The 21,340-nt window shown below is 45.4% G+C and overlaps 1 protein-coding gene across 1 annotated transcript in view; it reads left to right on the top strand.

The window, feature by feature from the left end:
• The window catches only part of RHAG (Rh associated glycoprotein), a 196,304-nt gene extending 180,891 nt beyond the window's left edge, over nucleotides 1–15,413 (top strand). Inside the window, exons 9-10 of the mRNA XM_069605769.1 lie at nucleotides 8,520–8,593; nucleotides 13,343–15,413. Coding sequence (XP_069461870.1) covers nucleotides 8,520–8,593; nucleotides 13,343–13,414 — 146 coding nt within the window. The 3' untranslated portion in view covers nucleotides 13,415–15,413. The remainder of the gene's footprint in view (nucleotides 1–8,519; nucleotides 8,594–13,342) is intronic.
• Nucleotides 15,414–21,340: the final 5,927 nt, after the last annotated feature.

Raw genomic sequence — 21,340 nt, forward strand, 5'->3', positions numbered from 1 at the left:
AAACAGTTAGAGTACACCAACAGGTATCTGACTGCCAAAAGATTTTGCAACAACCAAACAGATAAATCAATACCTCTGAAAAATAACAACAAATATACAGTTAAAATACGTCAACATGTATCTAACTGCCCCAAGAATCTGCAACAACCCAACAGATAGATTAGCAACTTGAGAATACAGATAAAAAACTATAACCAGTTACAGTTCAACAACAAGTATCCAACAATCTGCAACAAGCCAACAAATAGAACATTAGCCAGAAACAACAAGTAAACACTGCAAACACAGACATAAATGTACTGTACCAAAACAATTATTTTTTTTTTAATCCAATATGTTTTTTTCCCACAGACCCAATGATTTAAGCAACAAACACAGAAACTGAGCAAATTGCACAGTACACTGGTTTGTAATCTACTAAATATGAGGGTTGAAATGAATCAGAAATGTCTATTATTCAATGTTATAAGTCTTTATAAACTTCCGACACTAACATGATCTTTTCTGTTATCACAGAAATTGACAAAGAATACATGTGCTCCAATTACCAAACCAAACAGTAAGTATATAATAAATGCAACTCACAAATACTGCTCCATAACACAACCATTGAAGCAAACATGTAACCGTACACCACAATACAAAATGTTTACTTCCATGGATATGTTATACTGCAGTGCTTGTTACCAAACTCTACAATCTTAATGACATGACGTAGCCAAAACTTCACACACAAACTATACAAATCAAACAGTACATCAACTGTAGATTTGCAAATATTTAATAGATATTCAATTCTATGGATGTGAGCTATGGTGTAATATGCTGTGGTGGTTGTTTGCAGAGCCTACAGTCTTGGGTGCATGGCCTACGGCCTATGGCCTTCGGCCATGCACCCAAGACTGTAGGTCTTGGCCACAACCACCGCAGCATATCACACCCATAGATCATACACATAGAATCAAACAGCCATGCACCCAAGACTCTAGGCCCTGGCCACAACCACCGCAGCATATCACGCCAATAGATCATCAAACAGCCATGCACCCAAGACTCTAGGCCCTGGCAGCCACCACCGCAGCATATCACACCATAGATCATACACATAGAATCAAACAGCCATGCACCCAATCTCTAGGCCCTGGCCACAACCACCGCAGCATATCACACCCATCGAATCAAAAATTTTAACTGGCTATATGAGCTACCACATTCATTTTTTATGTGTGCAGACAGCACGGCTGTCCGCGGACATGACGAACACAACGATGTTTGCGTACAGCACAGACAGGTATAGTGTCCTTAGGGCACCTCCATTTTGGTTAATTACAAACATTCAGGACACCGAATGCTTTCTAAGAACAGTTTCATCTTGCCTGTGGACAGTACAGACAGGTATGGTGTCCTTAGGACACCACCATTTTGGATAATTACGGACATCCCGGACTCCGCGTATGCTCCAAGAACAGTTTTATTTTGCTTCCGGACAGTACGGACATGTATAGTGTCCTTAGGACACCACCATTTTGGTTAATTATGGACATCCCGGACAGCGGGGCTGTCCGTGGACAAGACAAACACAAAGGGGGTGCCTGCTGCCTAAATAAATACAGCATTTGACCCATCTCTGACTCCCCCACCCTATCCCAAACACTCTTACACACCAACACACATGCCAAAATTGCATTTCTCCCCCATTTGTCACTGCCCTGTCCGCGGATGTCCGCAGATCCAAGATGGCGGGCACATCGAAACAATCTGACGCAATTCACGCTCTTCACCATCCAATCAACAAACAAGTCACATGTCCGCGTACATGACGCAAGCCGATCAGCCAACCGGTGTCCTGTCCACGGAGCAAACAGGGAAATGTGTCATCGGAGCAGACATAGATATCACACATTTTTTGTGACCTAATTTTTGGTCATTTAAAAAAAAAACTACTGGACGGATTTTCACCAAATTTACAAAAGCACGCTTTCGTGAAAATCTGTCCAGCGGTTTGGGCTGTAGGCGTGAGCACATTTTTTTCCCCATTCAGTCTATGGGAAAAAAATACATTTTGGAACCCCCCCGCTGTAACTTTGCCCCCCCTCAACCAAACCTCACCAAACTTTGCAACACAATTCAGAGTGGGCCATATACATTTTCTGCAAGGTTTGGTGAGGATTTATCCAGGGAGAGCGAAGTTATAAGCCGCCCAAAAAGTGCTCCTTCAGAGCAGAAGTATTTTTGTCATAAATGTGATCCATGGATGTAGCATTAGGTGGATACCCTTGGGATCTGCAGTTTTTCCTTTAAAAATGCGCTGATGCATTTAATGGCAACAGCACAGAGCAGACCCCATGTCAGTCACAGATAAATCTTCTTCATGAGTAAGAAGGGTGTAGCTGCATCATAAGATCCAGGGTCTAGCCCTATGCCAACAAGGAAAACATATGGAGAAAGCTGGCACAAGAATCATATAACTGTTTGACACCGACAGAATCAGTGGTTGTTTTATCAATTTGCTTGGCACATGGTTGCGGTTCCAGGAGTTAACCGGGATTAATGAAGCAGTGAATTACACCTGCAGAAGCTGTAGAAAGCACCATGACCCAGAGCCAAGAATTGAGCTGCAGGCAACAAAAGCATATGTGGCAAATGTCTGAGTTCAGTGCTCAGCTCTGAAAGCAGAGAAGTGAACTTGCATTAGCACAGGGAGCTGCCACCTCGCACCAATAGGCCCCCTCACGATTCAACACAAAACCTGCAGGTGTCAGAGTGTGCCTTGGTGCCGGAGAATTTGCTGTGGACTAATATTGGCATTTGTGCAGGGACTCCAAGCTCAAGTGCAATGAGCATTACTTTGTAGGAAAGCAGAATCTGCATCTCTGGGCCCTACTGTGTTTACCTGCCTGCAGCTGACTGCTCAGTGATCTGCCGGGCTACGTGGGCTACTGACACATGCATTTAATGAGGCATGTCAGTGCGCACGTCAGTGAGTGTGTCAAAGTGTGCCTTGGTGCCTTGAGGCTGTGAGTCTGTGTGCCAAGGTAGAAATTCCTGCCACACATATGTACTTTCATCAACAGTAGGTGAGTTTATTGAAATTGAAAGGGGTTGGGATAAAGGTCTATCTGTCCCTTTCCTCACAAGAATTTCACTACCTAGCAAATTATGACTTTTAGCACACATCAAAAACAGCAAGATTTTACTTTTTAGCACAAAGCAAAAACAGCAAGATTTAACTTATTAGCGCAAAGCAAAAACAGCAAGATTTGACTTTTCAATCTTGGATTCAGATGTTCCAAAGGGTTTTAGAAAGCACTGCGCATCAGGATGACAACATGGGAGTAACAAGCAGAAAGAACAGTGATAGTCAAAGGTGGTAGGAGTGAGTCCATAACTCTGATCTCTACCCCTGCCTGGCAGGTCTTTAAGGCTGGTAACCTTCTTCATATTGCCACTCTCAACTCTCGCTCTGCTGTCAAACACTCCGCTCTGACATCTGACACTTCCTTGAAGAACTAGACCTTGATGTCCTTGATCTTACTGAGACATGGTTCATGGCCAGCTCTGTCACAAGCTTTGACACTCTCCTCCCTGATGGCTACAAGATCCTCTCCGCACCCAGATCCTCCTGGTCCGGTGGGGGGGTAGCCCTGATCTTTACTGAGTAGATTCCTGCCTCTATAATTCCCACTCAGACCTACTCCTCTTTTGAATGCCTTCTCTGTAGGCTTTCTCTCTCGCCTACCCATTCTCTTAATGTGGATACCATCTACCGGCCTCCTGGTCAAATCACCTCATTTCTCTCTGAGTGGGCGGACCTCTCCTCCTCCCTCCTGGCCTCTACCACTCATCTGCTCCTCCTCGGTGACCTCAATATACATTTAGACTCTCCATGTTCCTCCTCTGTACTCTTCCGTGACCTCTGCGACTCCCTCTCCCTGTCCATACTCCACTCTGGCCCGACTCACTCTGCAGGGAACACACTCAATGTCTTGATTTCCTATGACCTCCCACTCTCATCCCTCTGACCACTCCTCTCTCCTGGAGCAATCCCTCCCTCCTCTCCTCTCATCTCTCCCTCCCTTCCCCCCAAGCCAAGACTACCCCAACACTGCCACCAACCTTTTCAAACATCCAGCCCATGAACCGTGTGTCAGTTGAGGCTTTTGCCACCACTTTCTCTCTGTCCCCTCCACCACTGGTTGTCTCACATCCTGACACAGCCATGTCTCTGCTCTACTCTTCAATTTCTGATACGCTTGATGCTCATGCCCCTGTCATGAGAATCTGTTTGAAGTCCAAAACCAAGTGCAATTCCTGGTATGACACTGACCTAGCTACACTTAAATGTAAGTGTAGGGTGGCTGAGAGGAAATGGGGGGCTTCCTGTTCATCCTCTGACAAACTGGCCTGTAGCCGGCTACAAAGGCAATACCGACTCTTTGTCCTCACCAAGAAGAGAATCCACATTCAAGCTTGTGTCTCTGTGGCATCTAACAACTTGGCCAAACTATTTAAAATCTGCAACGAGCTGGCCAACCCTGCTGCAGTCTCTACCCCTCCTGTTGCCTCCCAGCCTCTTTGCAATGCCCTTGCCTCTCACTTCATTTCAAAAAGCCAGGACATCCTGTCAACCCTCTCCTCTGAAGAACTCCCTTGTGCATCCTCGACTCAAGAAACGCACAGCTAATACTTCTTGTCCAGCTAACTATCGCCCAATTTCCATTACTCCCTTTCTGGGCAAACTCCTGGAATATTTGTCCATCTCTCAGCTCAACCTTCATTCCAATTCTGTTGGCTGTCTCCATGACCACCAGTCTGGCTTCAGAGCTGCCAGAAGCACGAAATCTGCTCTCCTGAACATCAATGAAGCTCTGCTCTCCAACCTTAACTCTAACGTTCCCTCTGTCCTCATCCTCCTCGATCTCTCTCCTGCCTTCGACATGGTCAACCATAAAATCCTGCTCAACCGTCTTAGTGAAAACCTAGGTATCACTGATCAGGCTCTGGCCTGGCTGACCTCTTTCCTCTCTGATGGATTCTTCCAGATCCAACTTGGGTTCATCCTATCATCTATCTTCCTCTCTACCTGTGGTGTTCCCCAGGGGTCTAAACTCTCGTCCTGGTTTTTCAACCAATACCTGGCAACTCTCCCCACTGCATTGCCTTTTTCTGCTCAAATTCCCAGTGCTACGCTGACAACACTCAACTAATTTTCAGGCTGCCCTGGGGTACCTCCTCTCCCTCTCTCATCTCTGATTGCCTAACTGCCATTCAAGATTGGCGTGCTGCCAATGATCTTTGTCTGAATGGCAGCAAGACAGAGATACTCCTTATCGGCACACCCTCACCATCCGTTCCCCTCACTCTCTGGCCAGCTTCCCTTGGCCCTCCTCCTACACCCACCTGCAAGGCTAAGAACCTCCGGGTCATCTTTGACTAAAACCTTTCCTTCTCTGCACACATCTCTGAGGTTTCTAAAAAGTCAAACTTCCTACTGCACCTCCTCAGAGGTACTCTGCCTTTCCTCTCCTTCCCCCAGAAGCTCATGGTATCCCAAGCTCTGGTTCTCTCTATGTTGGACTATTGTAACAGCCTCTTTCTGAATCTACCTGCCTCTACTCTCCGCCCTCTGCAACTAATCCAGAACAGGACTGCCAGACTTGTCCATGACCTCAAACCCTGGGATCGTATCTCTCCAGCTCTAAAAAGTTTGCCAAATCATTTGGATTTTAGAAATCTTTTAAAAACCTATCTGTTTTAGCTGATTTTCTTACTCGGTCTATGGATTACTGACCTCTTTCTCCCCATGGCCATGATACCCTTGGGTGACCGTGCGCTTAACAAATGTCCATAACAAAACATAACATAACATAACCAAAGTGAACAAGAGAGATATATCTGTTTCCAGCTCAACAAAAATGGGCAAAAGTTGAAAATTATAACTATAATAAAATACTCCTTGTGTCCAGGATTGGACTCCCTTACCCTGGGACACTTCAGGAAGTCTATTGAGAGAGTTAAGTTCCAACAATATTCTATTCAGTTCAATGTAAATTGTCTCTATCAACGCACACGTTTCTCAAATTGGCAAAACCAATGTCTCTTCCAAAGAACACTGGTTAAAAACTAAAGCAAATGTTTCTTTTGCAAAGCATTCCTTTCAAGATGGCAAAATAATTACTCCAATGGATGTAACAACAGTTTTTCTCATATAATATTAGTCTCTCTTGTTTTACAAATGTTTGTCAGAATAATAAAGCAAATATTTTCTTCCCAGCACACTCGTTATAACAACAGAGTGTTTCTCCTATTAAAGCAACTGATGCTTTCCTGGTTTACTCTCCTGGCAGGAATGCTCTTTACTTCACACAACTTGTACCTTTCTTGGTTTACTCGCCTGCCAGGAGTGGCTTCAATACAAATGTTCCTCTCCTGGTTTACTCGCCTGGGAGGAATGATTTCTACTTCACACAACTGTTAATGTTTCTCTCTGAACACTTGACAAGGACACTTGTCCTTGTATAACTGGCCATTATGTAATGATTTGAGCTTCCCCGTACCCAGACACTAATCCTATTCTCAGAGTGATGGTTGGTCAGGATTTAAATGTCAATCATGTTGAAGTGAACAGTGAGGTATGGCAAGATAAGAGCTTCAGAAGATCTAATATTGAATAGCATTCTTAAAATAACCCATAACTGTTTTCAATTACCCATGCATGGTTACTATGTGTAACCAAATAGTATCGCTCTGACATCTGTCTCCCTACAGTCACTGACATGATTACATATGGTTTCAAACTCTTTAGTACCTCTGGTGAACTGACACGGTTGATGATCTTATATTGATACAGAAAGACTCACCAGAAACAAACATCCTCATATTCCCATTCCTGCAAGGAGAAGATTCAAAGATGTGCTGCAATTGATAGGTTCATGTGGGTTTAGGTGGAGATGCAGAATTATTTTTTTCCTTTTAATGAATGTGGTATTTTACCTGGAGAGAGGCATTTATAGTGGGATTTTGCTGTTATCGCATTGTGATAGGAACTACTAAGACTTTAATGCATGCAGCGTTTGCTTCATCGAAAAAGGTGAGACATGTATTGTATAGGTTTTCAATAGAATGCCATTCAATTGAGAGCTAGAACTAGTTTAAGCAATGTACTTGCTCGAACGAATAGCTAGTTAAAATGGTTAACCTCAGCATATGAGTAAGCTCCAAAAATTTACGGAAAAGCGTTCAACTATGTTGCAGAAAAAGTTGGGGAAGAAAAAGGTACACACACATGCATATGTGTCTTCCTGCCTTGCTTCCAAAAGTAAGAATGCAAGGCAATCAGGGAAATGTCATGTTTGAATGCTAGCATGGCGGATGTGTGGGGGAGAGGGCAGTATTTCACTCTGCAGAAACAGATCTGGATTCCTCACAGTCAAATGTTGTTTGCGAGTAAACAGCACAAAATTAACAAATTAATTAAATCTCAATAAAGTTCTCACCTAATACAATTCCATTCAATTCCCAGTGTCTAGCCTATGTTGACATATAAAGGCTAAACAAAGATGCACCAATATAGGCAGAATTACATTTGTATTGTACTAGTCCTGTTCCAATAGGTAGGAAACACAGAATATGTTCACCACAAGCAATATATTTAACTTCTATGTATCAAAATAAGCCATACAAAAATTGGACAATATACCCGAAATGGAATGATCATATAATGTGAAAACTGATAATGGAAGTATTTTTCCATTGTGTTTAGGAATGCAGTAATGCAGGCCTGTGTCTACAGAGAGCACCACTCCCACTTCTCCACGCATCTGCCATGCTAGCATAAAAACACAATATTTCTAGGATTGCCTTGCTTTCCTATTTTCGGTAGCATGAGGTTAAGACGAACTTGTGGGTGTATATTTTTCTTCACAAAACTCACTTTTCCTGCAACATGGTTAAACAACTTACTGCGGCATTGACATTCACTTGAGTGCTAATTTTAAACGTGTTTACATTACTTCATGCCCAATATATGCATTGCACACTTTTTAACAAAAATATCTAGAATATTTGTTAGCAAAATCCTTTTGGTTGTTCTTTAATATCAATTTACCAATTATTCCTTTCTTCACCATACATTTTTAGTTCTTTGCATTTTTTGTAAAACTAAAGAATTTAAAAAATGCTGAACACTTCAAGTGTTATTGAGATTTTGAGCAAAATATGTAATAAACTAATTGCCATTGTGAAATGTGATAGCAGGTCGAAGAGTTCTTTGATAGTAAATATGTCTTGTGGATTACATACATGAGATAAAATATGAGATACACATCACAACGAATAGAGAAGCCCACTGACCTGTGTTGTGATTTTCATATTTTAACAGGAAAATTGAAAATGAAATCAACATGCTACATTTTCGAAAATGTCTTGCATCAACAGCATCTCTTTTCTTTGTAATTGTAGGATATTTAGAGGTAAAGACAACAATTATGTCACTATGTGCTGAATGTCTTTTTCGACAGGTTTCATTCTAAAATTACCTTTCTGGGGACAACCACCTGACCAGAATTGTTATGATGACTCACTTTACTGGGAGGTAAGACTAATATATTTTATATCCTTTCTAAATAAGAATGTTTATCAGAGTTGTCAATATGTCACTAGGTATTGACTTGCTTTAATACACCCCTATTTACATTGTAGATGAAAGTAGATGAAAGGGGGGCAAGGGGAGGTAGTGTTAGGAGGGAAGAAAAGTACTTCAGTCTTGTCAGTGTTGAGGGAAAGAAAGTGGGAAGACATCCAGTTTTTTATGGCCTTGAGGCAGGAAGAAAGAGTGTGGTGGAGGTCGGCAGTGAAGGAAGAGAAGGAGAGGAAGAGTTGGGTGACATCAGCGTAGAAGTGGTGGGAGATGCCGAAGGAAGAGATGACAGGGGCGAGAAGGGAGGTATGGAGAGAGAAAAGAAAGGGTACAAGTACAGAACCCTGCGGGACTCCGTAGCTCAGGGGGAAGCTGTCGGAGGTACGGCCACCCCAGGAGACTGTGAAAGATCGGTTGGAGAGGTAGGAGGAGAGCCAGGAGAGGACAGTGCCTTTGAAGCCAAAGGAGGACAGGGTGCTGAGAAGTAAGGGGTGGTCAACAGTGTCAAGGAGGATGCAGAGAGGTCAAGGAGGATTAGAAGAGAGGATTGTTTAGCGTAGCGTGCAGAGAGGAGGGAGTTAATTACACAAGTTAGGGCAATCTCAGTGGAGTTTTTAGGGCGGAACACAGACTGAGAGAGGGGGGAGGAGGGAGTGGGAGGAGGCGAAAGTTGAGAATTGAGAGTATGCTAGGCGCTCGAGGAGCTTAGAGATGAAGGGGAGAAGGGAGATTGGTCAGAAGTTGGAGGTGAGAAGAGGGTTAGCAGAGGGCTTTTTCAGGATAGGGATGATGGTGGCGTGTTTGAAAGCTGAGGGTAAGTAGTCAGAGGAGAGACAGATGTTAAAGAAGGTGGTTAGGTAGGGGATAAGGAGGGGGTAGACTTTGAGGATGAGGGAGGTGGGTATAGGATCAGAGGGGGCAGCGGTTGGGTGAGTTTTGGACAGGAGATGGGAGACGCAGGCTGGGGTGATAGGAGAGAAAGTGGACATGATAGCAGAGGTGGGAAGGGAGGGGGCAGGAGGGGGAAAGGAATGAGTGCTGAGGATGGTCTGGTGAAGAGAGAGCATTTTGAAAGAGAAGAAGTTGGCAAAGTCAGAGGGAGAGAGGGGAGAGTTCATGGGAGGGTCAGAAGTAGGAGGAGAGAAGACGAGAGAGGGTCTGGAAGATACGGCGGGGGTGAGAAGCTTGTGAGTGGAGGAGGTTAGAGTAGAAGGAGCGCTTGGCAGATGTTAGGCAGGAGTCGTAGAGAGAGTGATAAGAGAAGTATGAGGATTGGTTAGCCAGGGAAGGGGATTTGAGCCAGTGTCTTTCAAGGCGACGGTGGAGGCGACGCATTGACTGAAGATGAGAGGAGAGCCAGGGTTGGGAAGGTTTGCGAGAGGGTGAGAAGGAAGTAAGAGGATAGAGTTGATCGAGACTGGAGGATATAGAGGCGGACAGCGAGGAAAGGGTGTCGTCGGTGGAGAGGGATGAGAAGTGAGGGAGATGGGGGAGGGAGGAGGTGCAGGTGTCGATGAAGTGAGAAGGGTTGAAATTGCGAAGATCGCGATGTGAGAAGGAGGGAGATGAGGGATTGGGGAGGACAGAGAGGAGGAAGGAGGGGTGAGGGAGAAGGAGAGTAGGGCGTGATCAGAGAGATAGCTGGGGAGGGACGAAATAGGGGAGGAAGATTGAGATGAGAGGAAGATGAGATCGAGAGTGGAGCCAGAGGAGTGGGTGGCAGGTTGGAAGTGGAGAGCGGAGGTAGGAGTCGAGTAAGGAGAGGAGGTGGGAGGAATGAGATGAGGTAGAGAGAGGGAAGTTGAAGTTGCCAAGGACAGAGAGAGGAGTAGGGGAGGGAGAAATGAGGGAGAGAAGATGTTCAAGGTCTTCATAGAAGGAAGAGAGAGGGCCAGGGGGTCTGTAAATGATTAAGAAGGAGATAGCGTGAGGGTGGGTAAAGGATTTATAGAGAAATTCAAAGGAGGAGAAGGTGGGAAGAGGGATGGTGGGAGATGAGGAGAGAAATTTAGGGTGAAAGAGGAGGCCGACGCCGCCTCCGCGACCGGAGGGGCGTGGGATGTGAGAGAAGGAGGAAGAAGGGGTGGAGAGAGATGCAGGAACAGTGGAGTTGAAGGGGGGGATCCGGGTCTCAGTGATGCAGAGGAAGTGGAGGTTGAGTCGGAAGAATAGGTCAAGAGCTGCAGTGGCTTTATTGTAGATGGAACGGGCATTCCATAGGGCAATGTTCATGATGCTGGAGGGATGGACAGTGGGGAGACGGATGAGATTGGAGAGGGAAGGGATGGGGCGAGGAGGAAGGGGTAGGCATGGAGGGAGGTAAGAGGAGGGGCATGAGGATGGGTGGGAGGAAAAGGAGGGGGAGGAGGGAGAGCAAGAGGGGGAGGGTGAAGGAGGGTGGTCGATGAAGGGAAGGACAGATAGTGTGCATGACAAGAGTAGGATGAGGGTGATTGCTGGTGGTCACTTGGCAGAGTAACGACAGTTGGAGGAAGTGTAAGGAGCAGGTAGGTAGAGGGTAGGTGTGAGGCGGGGAGGATGAGGGAGTAGAGAAGGGTGGGGAGTTACTGCAGGAGAGAGGGAGTCAGGGCAGGGGAGTGGGGAGGAAAAAGCAGCACATCCGAGGGCGGGTAGTGAGGATGGTAGGCTCCTTAGAGGTCAGCAGGGGGGCGTAGGAGAACTGATATTGGCAGGATCCAAGGTGAGGATTTGCTGCAAACCCACAGAGTGATTGGCGATCGGTGTGGCAGGGTGTGGAAAGTAACATCACTCATAACCAGTAGAGCAGGTAGGCTGGGTCACTAGATGGTTTGCGACAGTGCAGGCGGTCCTTAGTGAGGAGGAGAGGTTAAGCGCTGGTAGAGCGGATGCAGTAAAAGGGGTGCGAGGGCAGTACAGCTACAGGTGAGGAGGGTACAGCAGACTGATTAAGGGACAGTCAGAGGCTGAAGTGGTGCCAGGGATAGTGGGTCAGGGCAAACCGGTGTAGGAGGGTGGCACGGCACTGGGTGGGAGTGGTAGTGGAGGAGATGCCGGGAGCTGCAGTATAGTAGTAGGCACAGCCTCAGCAGGGGTCCCACAGATGTCAGGGGCTCGGGGCTGTGACTACTGGGCGTTGGAGGAGTCACTGGTAGCGAGCAGGCGCTGGTAGATGGCACTGGTAAGGGCAGGTGTCGCACTGGATCCAAAGGAGGGAGCCCGCAGCTAGGATGATGCTCCGGTGGGCACAGCCACGGCTGTGGGGCACCAAGCTGCCTCAGCCTGTGGGGCCACACCAATTATGATGCACTAGAAGGTGATATAGGAAGGAGGCCTTGTCAATACTCGGCGCCCGGTGAGAATGACAGTGGAGGAGATGTCAAGTGCTGCAGGTTCAGCGGCAGGCACGGCCTCTGAAGGGGTAAAACGGATGCCAGAGGCTGAGGGCTGAGGTGGCTGAGCGCTGGAGGAGGCAGTTTATGCAGGAATGAGCGGAACAGGGAGCAGAGATAAGGGCTGGAGAGGAGGGGTAGGCTGGAGCCTTTTGCTGTCAGTGGAAGGTGCAGCATTACGGCACTCTTCAGGGAGAGGTTGATTGAAGGATGCGGCTCCGGGAGGTTTTGAAGGGGCAGGTCCCTCACTGGTCCCTGTGGAGTTGGCCCGCAGCTTGGGTGCCGGTCCAGCGGGTGCAGCTGAGGCAGTGAGACTCACTGCTGTCTCAGCCTGCAGGGCCACGCTATGTGTGTTGTGCCGGAAGGTGGTGGTAGGAGGAGGCCTCACTGTCTGCCGTAGAGACATGGCATCGTGTTGGGTGGAACGTTGCAGCAGCTCTTCACGGTCCGAAAGCTGCCAGCTGCCTCAGCCCGTAAGGCAGCTCCGAAGAGACGCTGCGTTGGGTGGAACATTGCAGCAGCTCTTCGCGGTCTGAAGGTTACCAGTTGCCTCAGCCCATAGGGCAGATCCGATGAGACGGGCTGGATGGAGGCGGTTGGAGGAGGGTTCGTCGGGACACGGCACCTCGCCGAGTCTGGCACAGCTACAGCACTGCACGAACCCACTGCGCGGCAGCCTCAGTCAGCAGTGCGCCTCCAGGCGAGACGCGGTGGATGGAAGTGGTGGGAGGAGGCCTCGTGGGAGTACGGTGCTGCGCTGGGTCTGCTGAAGCAAAGCCTAAGGATCCTCTGGATGCAGCAGAGCCGACAGGATTGCCAGTCATGGGTGGGTGAGGTAGCCTCGATCCGGCGGCGGTGGAGGTGGGGTGGGACAGTCTTTGGTGACTGCGGCAGCGTAGGGGAGCGCGGGAAGGCTCAATGTGGAGGAGGCCGCATCAGAGAGATAAGGTGGATGGAGGGTCCGATTATTGAGGACATTTTGTCCGTTGGTGCCCCCAGGATTAAGAATGGAATCGTAAAGGTTTGGTGGAGAAATTGAAGTAAATACTGCAATTGACACGGTTTGTGTCAGCCTGATGAGGGGAGACGACGGGTCAGGCTCCCGAGCTTCTGTGCCCCCTGGTGGAACTACTGAATAATGAATCAAGTATTTATTTTTTAACTGTTGCAGTAAAGCAATTGTGATTTTCAATAGATCAATATTTGTACATATAATTACCTAAAACATGTAATAAATTCTACATGTCAGCATGGATCAGCATTTGCTTTTCCAGCAACTACCAGATCTTCTCCTGGAATGTACAATCACGTCTCATCCCTGTGCTTCTTTCAGGTCCCGCTAGACGAGGAGGAACAGCCGAATCACTACCAGGAAGATCAGAGCAAAATGAAAGTGGATGCCTGATAGCTGTCGCTAACTCATGGTTGTTTGGCCTGCTCATATTTCTACTAGCAAGGTTATCGATTAATAGCAAACCTTTGTCCAATAGCTGATTGAGAAGTTAAATCAGCTCATAACAAATGTGTATGTGTGTATTGAATGTATTATGCTCAAACCTAGCTGGGAAGCTTCTGAGCACTGTACATAGTGACGCACCAAGGGGTTTACAAGTATGCTGTGTGAGTTAACTATATCAAGTGTTGTATTACCATGCTGTTATCAGGGTTGTTTAACTCCAGGCATCGAGGGCCGGATTCATGTCGGATTTTCAGGATAAGCATTAATATTCATGAGATAAATTTGCATACAAGGATTCTAAATGTATGCACATGTTTTCTCATGAATATTAATGAGCAATATCCTGAAAACCTTTCAGGTTTAGGGCCCTCAAGTCCTGCAGTTAGACAACCGTGCTGTAAGATATTTGCTTAAATGTGATACCTTTCCTAGAATTGTCGTTATTGAGATAAAAGATGGATGCATTCATTATTGTAAATACATGGTAATATCATTTCACATTTTTCAAAGTTACATGTTTTATGTCTTGTGATATTTCTGCCACATTTGTATTGTCTCAGTATAGCCATGCATGAATAGTGCAGCTGCAACCATATAACATATAAACGCTGTACGCCGTGATACCTAAGGGTTTGGGCGTGTAACCAAATGTAATAAATAAAATAAATAAAGACTGGCCGTGGAGCGCATTCGCTATTTATAGGCATACAGGTTTTGATTCTTTAGGCAATTGATACTTTAAAGGGGTGTACGTCGCCTGCTGGCTTCCTAATCTCTACCCATGTATGGCAATGTACTCAAGGGTTCTGCATTATGTGAAGGAATTAGATCTCACGTTTGTAGGGATCTTCTGTTTTCATTCTGAATCTGAAAATACAAGCAGTTCATTTGGGGTGCTGATCCAGGCGCAATGAGGAACGTCACGCATCATGTTTGATTCGGATCCTTTAGCTAAGTGGGTGACCACATGGAAGTACAGGATAGGTGCATTGGATGAACTGTGACCCACAATGTGGGACTGCAGGACACATTCAAATTGATGCCCCCACAAAAGGCAAGGTAGATTTACATCATCAAGGACTCTCACACTAAAAGCTCAATGCAGTGGGCAGAGAACATAACATAATATGCGACATCTACGAATAGGTGTTTGTGTTTTTTGGAACTGGTTGTAGCACATATAGGAGGGTAAACTGAGTATGCAAGTTTGACCAAACGGGATGGTGTTACCTGGACACCAATGCCATTTTCTTTGCAAATGCAAAATGTTGCTAAGTAATACATTGATAACATTGATACAGACCAACAGTATGATTGTGGCAGTTATTTATATAGAAAATCTGTTCCCATGAGATCTTCCTGATGACAAATGCCAGCTGGAAGTCTCAATTTCCATTGTGTATATTTCATGGTCAAATTATTCAGAGTGAACCTTTCCCCACCATTACATCACCTCGTCACCCTTGTTTTGGTCAATGCCTTCTCTGCTGCCCTGCCACCCCTCCACATGTTCCTTTCTGTGTGTGACTGTTCCCAATTACATTTATCTAAACAGGGGTATCGTTCCCACATCCCCTTTTTTAGTCTCCCCTGCTGGATTCTGCTATATTATATATGCTGGCCCCTTGGAATTCACTTCTTTCTTGTTTTTCTTTATTTTCCTCTGCGAGTTCCACTCATCGGTGCTCCTGCTTGCTGCGTCCCCACCCCATTGCGTCCTTGCCCCTTGCTTACTGCTTTTGAAGAAAGATCTCCCATCACCACAGGACTCATTTCTAGTGCATTTGGTGGTGGGTGCCGCAAGAGAACTTGGACCATGAATCATGTACTGTTGTTGGTTTTTTATAGTTGAAATTATTATAAAAATGTGAAAAGCCTTAATTTTGTCAGCAAATCAAGTTAATAAAGTATCTGTCACTCTCGTGCAGGATATCTTTTCAACCCAGCAGGATTTCACTCTTTATTGATTCACACCAATGCATGATGAGTAAATAAATACATGCATAAAACATACTTTCACATTTATTCTAAATAGACGTGAGTGTCCACAGAGCAGAGCAACAAGAACAATGAATCTGTGAAGTTTATATATGTGTTTGCCAGAAATGACGTAAGACAGTGTATATTGCAGACTAATGAAACATTTCAGAAATTAATTTAAGAAATATTCACTTGAAGTCATTTTTGTAATTTAATGACAACGCCAAAGTATTGCCCCAAGCAAAGGCGAGGGTAATGCTTTTGGGAAAGGCAGTATCCCAAGTGATAATGATCTCCGAACCAAAGTCTGAGTGTCCTTGAACAGTTTGCGTTAGAATCAGATTAAACAGCATGTCTCTGCACTGGAGGCTTCTGGGCTGTTTCTGAAATCATAATGTTTGGGAGGATGTTAATAACAGAGATTACTAACTGCATTCTGAGCGCTCTGAATCGTTTAGGAGATGTCATCAATGATTTGTATGTGCTAAAACTGCATACTGTTTTGCATCAAGCATTTCCAAATAAAAATGAAGCAGTCTGATTGGTATAATCTCTTCCAGAAACACAATTAATACCTTGTCTGACATCTTTAACACATTGATATTATCCAGGATCAACGCATTGAGTTACCGTGCCATATATCTGCCAAACCAGCATGTAAAGTCTGAATTTAACACACAATATTAGAAACGGTTTATTCACTGACATATTTGCCCACTGAACAATATTTCTGCCAATAGGCTCACATGTTTGTATTCTTAGTAACCAGTTTATCAATATATTTCAATAGATGAACTGTTTTTATATTCATTTCCATCCAAAAGCTGTTTGTTTAATTGTTCACAAAATGTCAAGGCTGCATGCTAGTTTAATAATAAAACTCGCTTGCCTTGCTGAAACAGGATAGGGATGGTATGGTATTGTTTATTGATAAAGCGACCATACACAGGCAAGTGTTTCAAAAAGCACGAGGGTGGGAGCCTGGGGAAAACAACAGTCACTGAGACACCTTGCAATTCTGAGTTTTACCAAGTGAAGACAAGGGAGAACAGACAGACGATCTTCAGGCACGGTGCATTTGATTGTGCAAGTGCACAGACGGTCATCGGGGGGGAGGGAGGTCCAAGTGCACCCAGTCAGTGCAGACTGGAGTAACTGCAGAGAGAGCTGCTTTCTTGGGGTTAATTCTCAAGTGTAGTGAGGGAGGGTGGGGTGCAGGGTCCTGGGGCAAGTGCAAGAGAGAACTGGTGGGGGTTTCTGGAACCTCTCAGACTCTGAGGGACACCAAGCTGCCAGTCAGAAAGCTGTAAGGCAGAGTAGGGAGAGAGGGAAAGACCAAAGAGCTGGGTTAGCAGGGTAGAGGGAGAGAGAAGGAAGAGGAGACGAGGAAGGTCTTGAGGAGTTTCTAGAACTTAAGAAGATCAGGTTCAAGACGGAGGGTGGCAGGAAGGCTATTCCAGAGGGAGGCACCTGCTGAGGATAAGGATATCTCTCCAAATGTCTGCTCGGACACTCACAAAAAGGTTGTAGGAAGATGAGCAGAGGGCTCGTGAAGGACAGTATTTAGGTAGATACTGTTGCAGGTAGGTAGGACCCTGGCCCCAGAAAGCCTTGTGGACAAAGCAGGGGGTATTGAACTTGATCCTTGCAGTCACAGGGAGCCAGTGAAGGGATTTCAGCAAAAGAGAGATGTGGTCCCTGGCCTTGAGGCCAAGGATAAGTCTTGTGGTTCTGTTCTGGATAAGTTGCAGAGGGTACAGGACAGAAGCATGAAGGTTGAGGAAGAGGCTGGTGCAATAGTCCAGCCTAGAGAGAACCAGGGCTCTGGACACAGTGAGCCGCTGGGGGAAAGTGAGAAAAGGTAGAGTGCCTCTGAGGAGGTGTAGCTGATAGTTAGACTTTTTTGAGATGTCTGAAATGTGGGCGGAGACGGAGAGAGTGGAGTCAGAGCTGACCCCAAGGTTTTTAGCTTGGCAGGTGGGGGCAGGCACAGAGCCAAGGGAGGCCGATCACAGTGAAAGTGGGAAAGTGGGAGCAGGTTTCCCAATGCAAATGATCTTAGTCTTACTGGTGTTGAGACAGAGATCGTTTGCAGCACACCATGAATGAATAGCAGACAGACAGTCAGATATGAGCGAGGAGAAGGAGGCAGCTGAGGGTAGCCTGAAAGATAGTTCTGTGTACCAGGGCGATAGGTTGGATCCCTGGGGCACACCGCAGGTTGAGAGAGTGATAGTAGAAAGAAAGGTTCCGAGTTCCACCTGGGATGGGCGGTCGGAGAGAAAGGAGTTTAATGATGCCAGAGCTTGACCTGTGATTCCCAGGTTGTCACAGAGACGTGCAATCAGGATTTTGTGGTTGACCATGTCAAAGGCAGAGAAGAGGTCAATGAGAATGACAGAGTGAGTGTTAGTATCAAGATTTGAGAGCAGGTCATCATGGGTGTTCAGAAGAAAAGTTTCCATGCCTCTGGATGCTCTAAAACCAGACTGATGGTCATGGAAGCAACCAATAGCTTCAGTGTGGAGAGATAGCTGAAAGATAGCCAACCTCTCAAGGAGTCTGCAGAGGAAAGGAGTGATAGAAATAGGGCAGTAGTTTTCCAGAATTGAGGGGTCGGCATAGGGTTTCTTGAGCAGCAGGTGCACAAGGAAGTGCTTAAGAGCGGTTAGGGAAATTCCAGTGGAAAAGGAGAGATTACAGTGATCAGCCAAGTCTGGGACAAGGGTGTCAATATTGTCTTTAATGGTTTTGGAGGAGCAGTGGTCCACCTGTTTGGATGAGGACTTCATAGACCAAACTTGTCTGTTGACATCATGGGGTTTGATGAGTGAGAGAGAAGACAGTGGAAATGGAGGGGGTCAAGGGAGGCTCCGGTGTTGGTGTCTGCTGCGGTGTGGGAAAGAGAGAGGAAAGGATATCTTGGGTTTGTGTGATGAAGTATACAGCCAAGGCCAGGAAAGGTCCTGGGTGGGTGGGACAGAAGAAATGACTGCTACAGGATTGGCCAGTTCCTGGCAGACTTTGACTGTGGTGTTTGATGCTGCGGAGATGCAGGCTTGAATAAAGACTCTTTTCTTGAAAAAAAAAAAAAACAGGTCTGATGTCTAAGGTCTGGAACATTTACCTGATGCAAGGTCAATATTGCCTTTGAAGGAGGCAGCAGGCCAGTTTGACAGATGGGCCGCCCGATGAATTTAATTTCTGCTCAGCTGCCCTACACTTGCGTATAATGGCAGCCAAATCGAGTCGTACCAAGAGTTGCACTTTTTGGAAGGCTTCAATCGGAACCCCATGACAGGGGCATGAGAATCAAGAATGTTGTAGATAGAGAGATTGAGGTTAGCGAGGGCTGTGTCAGGGTGGACGTCAGCCACAGGAATGGAAGTAGGAGAGTACAGCCACTGTCACTTTTTTCATGGGTCTGGTGACTTTGAAGCTGAGTGGCCATGCCAGGTGTGATGATGCAAGAGGAAAGGAGAGCTTCAGGTGTGTTGAGAGAAAAGAGTGGTCAGTCCAAGAGAGAGAGGTAGTGTGAGGGATAGAGAGATGTATGTCAGTGGCGATGAGAGCATCCAAAATGTGTCCCACGTTGTGCGTGGAGCCAGAGGGTAGGACAGAGAAGGAGAGAGAGAGTCACATAGGATGCGGAAAGGTCGTGAGGAGTCAGGAGAGTCCAGATGAATGTTGTGATTATCAATCAGGAGGAGTTGAGAGGAGTAGGAATGTAGAGAGGAGGTCAGGTTAGCCAATTCTTAGATAGCATTCTTGTGAGGCAGACGCATTGACATATGTCCCGGTTCTATTATTTAAGGTCACTCTATTAGCACACATCTGTTTAACAAAGAGAGGACTCACCTTATGGGGGGAAAATACAGCAACCATCATAGTTTTCCCCTGAGACTCTACCATGTGTACGTAACAAAGATAGAAGGTGATGTGGAAGGATTTGTAAACCAGGTCCATCGATGAATATAAGATAACACAATACTCTTTCAGAAGTGCATGTGCTTGTAACAGTGTTCTTCACCTCTGCTTCCGACGGTAATGCCAGGGCTGCCTTGTGGTTTTACATAAATTTAGGTAGATTTAATATATTCAACATTCACTAGGATGTTCACTGAATGATGTTGGGATCAAATTCATATCAATGGATTATGTAATTTGATTAGCTAATAGTCCTCTCTTGCAAAGCAATAACTTCTTATGGTTAATTTCAACAGTATTTTACTCTTTGCTGTATATTATATAATTTGAGAGTGTCACCAAAAGTGGCAGCCTTGTGTCTAGGACAGGAGTATGGAACCCGGGGATCTCCAGATGTTTTGGAATATGGCTTGCATGATCCCTCACCACTCACAATACTGACACTCATTGATGGGACAACACACCTGGTGAGACAAAGGTTTCAGATCCCTTGTCGTTTCCTTCATCTTGTTCACAATAGCATGAACATAATTTACCGCTCTTCTCACAGCCAGGTTATTTCAGCAAGTTATTGACTGCCATTGCTATACGTTTGGGGGGAATCTCCAGCACATTCTTATATTGCCACTTCTGATGCCCAAGTGCCTTATCACAGTTGCTAGTACTGGCTGTCCCGGCCATTTTGGAACCTGGCTGCCCTATACTATCAAATTAGAGTACAACTCTGGCATCAGGAGCAATTCAACATCAGCCTGCATCATCTGGCCAATGCTCACACTGACCATTGTGCCTTTACAACGTTCATTCAACAGCAATGTTTTTTTCAATGGGGTTTTTGCTGATTATTTTTCTGAAGAAACTCATCAAAAAATATAGGGGGGTGTGGTTGAAAGTATATAAGTGGTGGGGGATCGGGAATAGTGTAAACCTAATAAGGGAGGTTGTGGGAGGAATCCCCCAAAAATTAAACAATTCATTTTCAATTAGTTTTATCCCCAAAAAATGCTGGCAAAAATCTAATTAAAGAAAACACTGTTGATGAATGAACATAGAACCCTCTGTCCCATTCCCCAAGCCCGGACATACAGTGAAAATACTCCCTGCAGTGCTACTGGCTTCAATTTCCATACTTTATTAAATTAAACATTCTATCATTTGTATTATTGAACACTTTTCCTGCATTAAACATCTGTTTGTTTTAATATTGACTACCATTCCATCTTAGTGTGTGCCGATTCATCAAATGTATTTTCCACTAAATCTGAAAGTCGTAGTATTGTGCACAAGTCATGCATATTTTTGGAACTGCCTTTTTTCATTACATTAAACACAATGTTTAATATCCTACTGACCCTTGTTATGTCAATTGTATTCATCCAAGTATCTGCTAAATTAAGAGGTGTCTCTGCACCCAGCTATTTCGTTTCATTTTCTACGATTCACGATATGGGGCTACCCATCAAAGGTCTGCTATATTCTCCCACCATATCTTTGCCAATGCCATACATTCCTGTGGTAATGTATAAAGAGTGAGATCCCATGTCATCACTACCATTGCAGAATACACACTGAACACTGTCTTCGGTGCCCCCCCCCCCCCCCGATAGCAATGATCCGATTCTCTGTCCCTTCACCTATACAACTGTCTCCCAAGTTGTTCTTTGCTCTTTATCTTTGTCAGTGACATATTGATTCTATCGTCCTAACTCTCCAATACATTCTGTGACTATCATCATTTGATCCACCATTTTCGTGTCCTCCTCCTCACTCACCATACCTGCAGGATATATTGGTGTGCTGTAGTAAAACAAAAAAAAATCTGATTCTCTTTCCTACTGATACTGCTGCTTTCTTGTCCATGTTACAAAGTCCCAAGAATGTGTTCCTTCAATGCATCATGATATTGCCTCTCCAACAAATGACTTTTCCATTGTGGCACTATTAGCTCTCTTCTCATAAACATAG

This window comes from Ambystoma mexicanum, chromosome 4p, assembly GCF_040938575.1.
Source record: "Ambystoma mexicanum isolate Mex_15411 chromosome 4p, UKY_AmexF1_1, whole genome shotgun sequence".
NCBI classification, from domain to species: Eukaryota; Metazoa; Chordata; class Amphibia; order Caudata; family Ambystomatidae; genus Ambystoma; species Ambystoma mexicanum.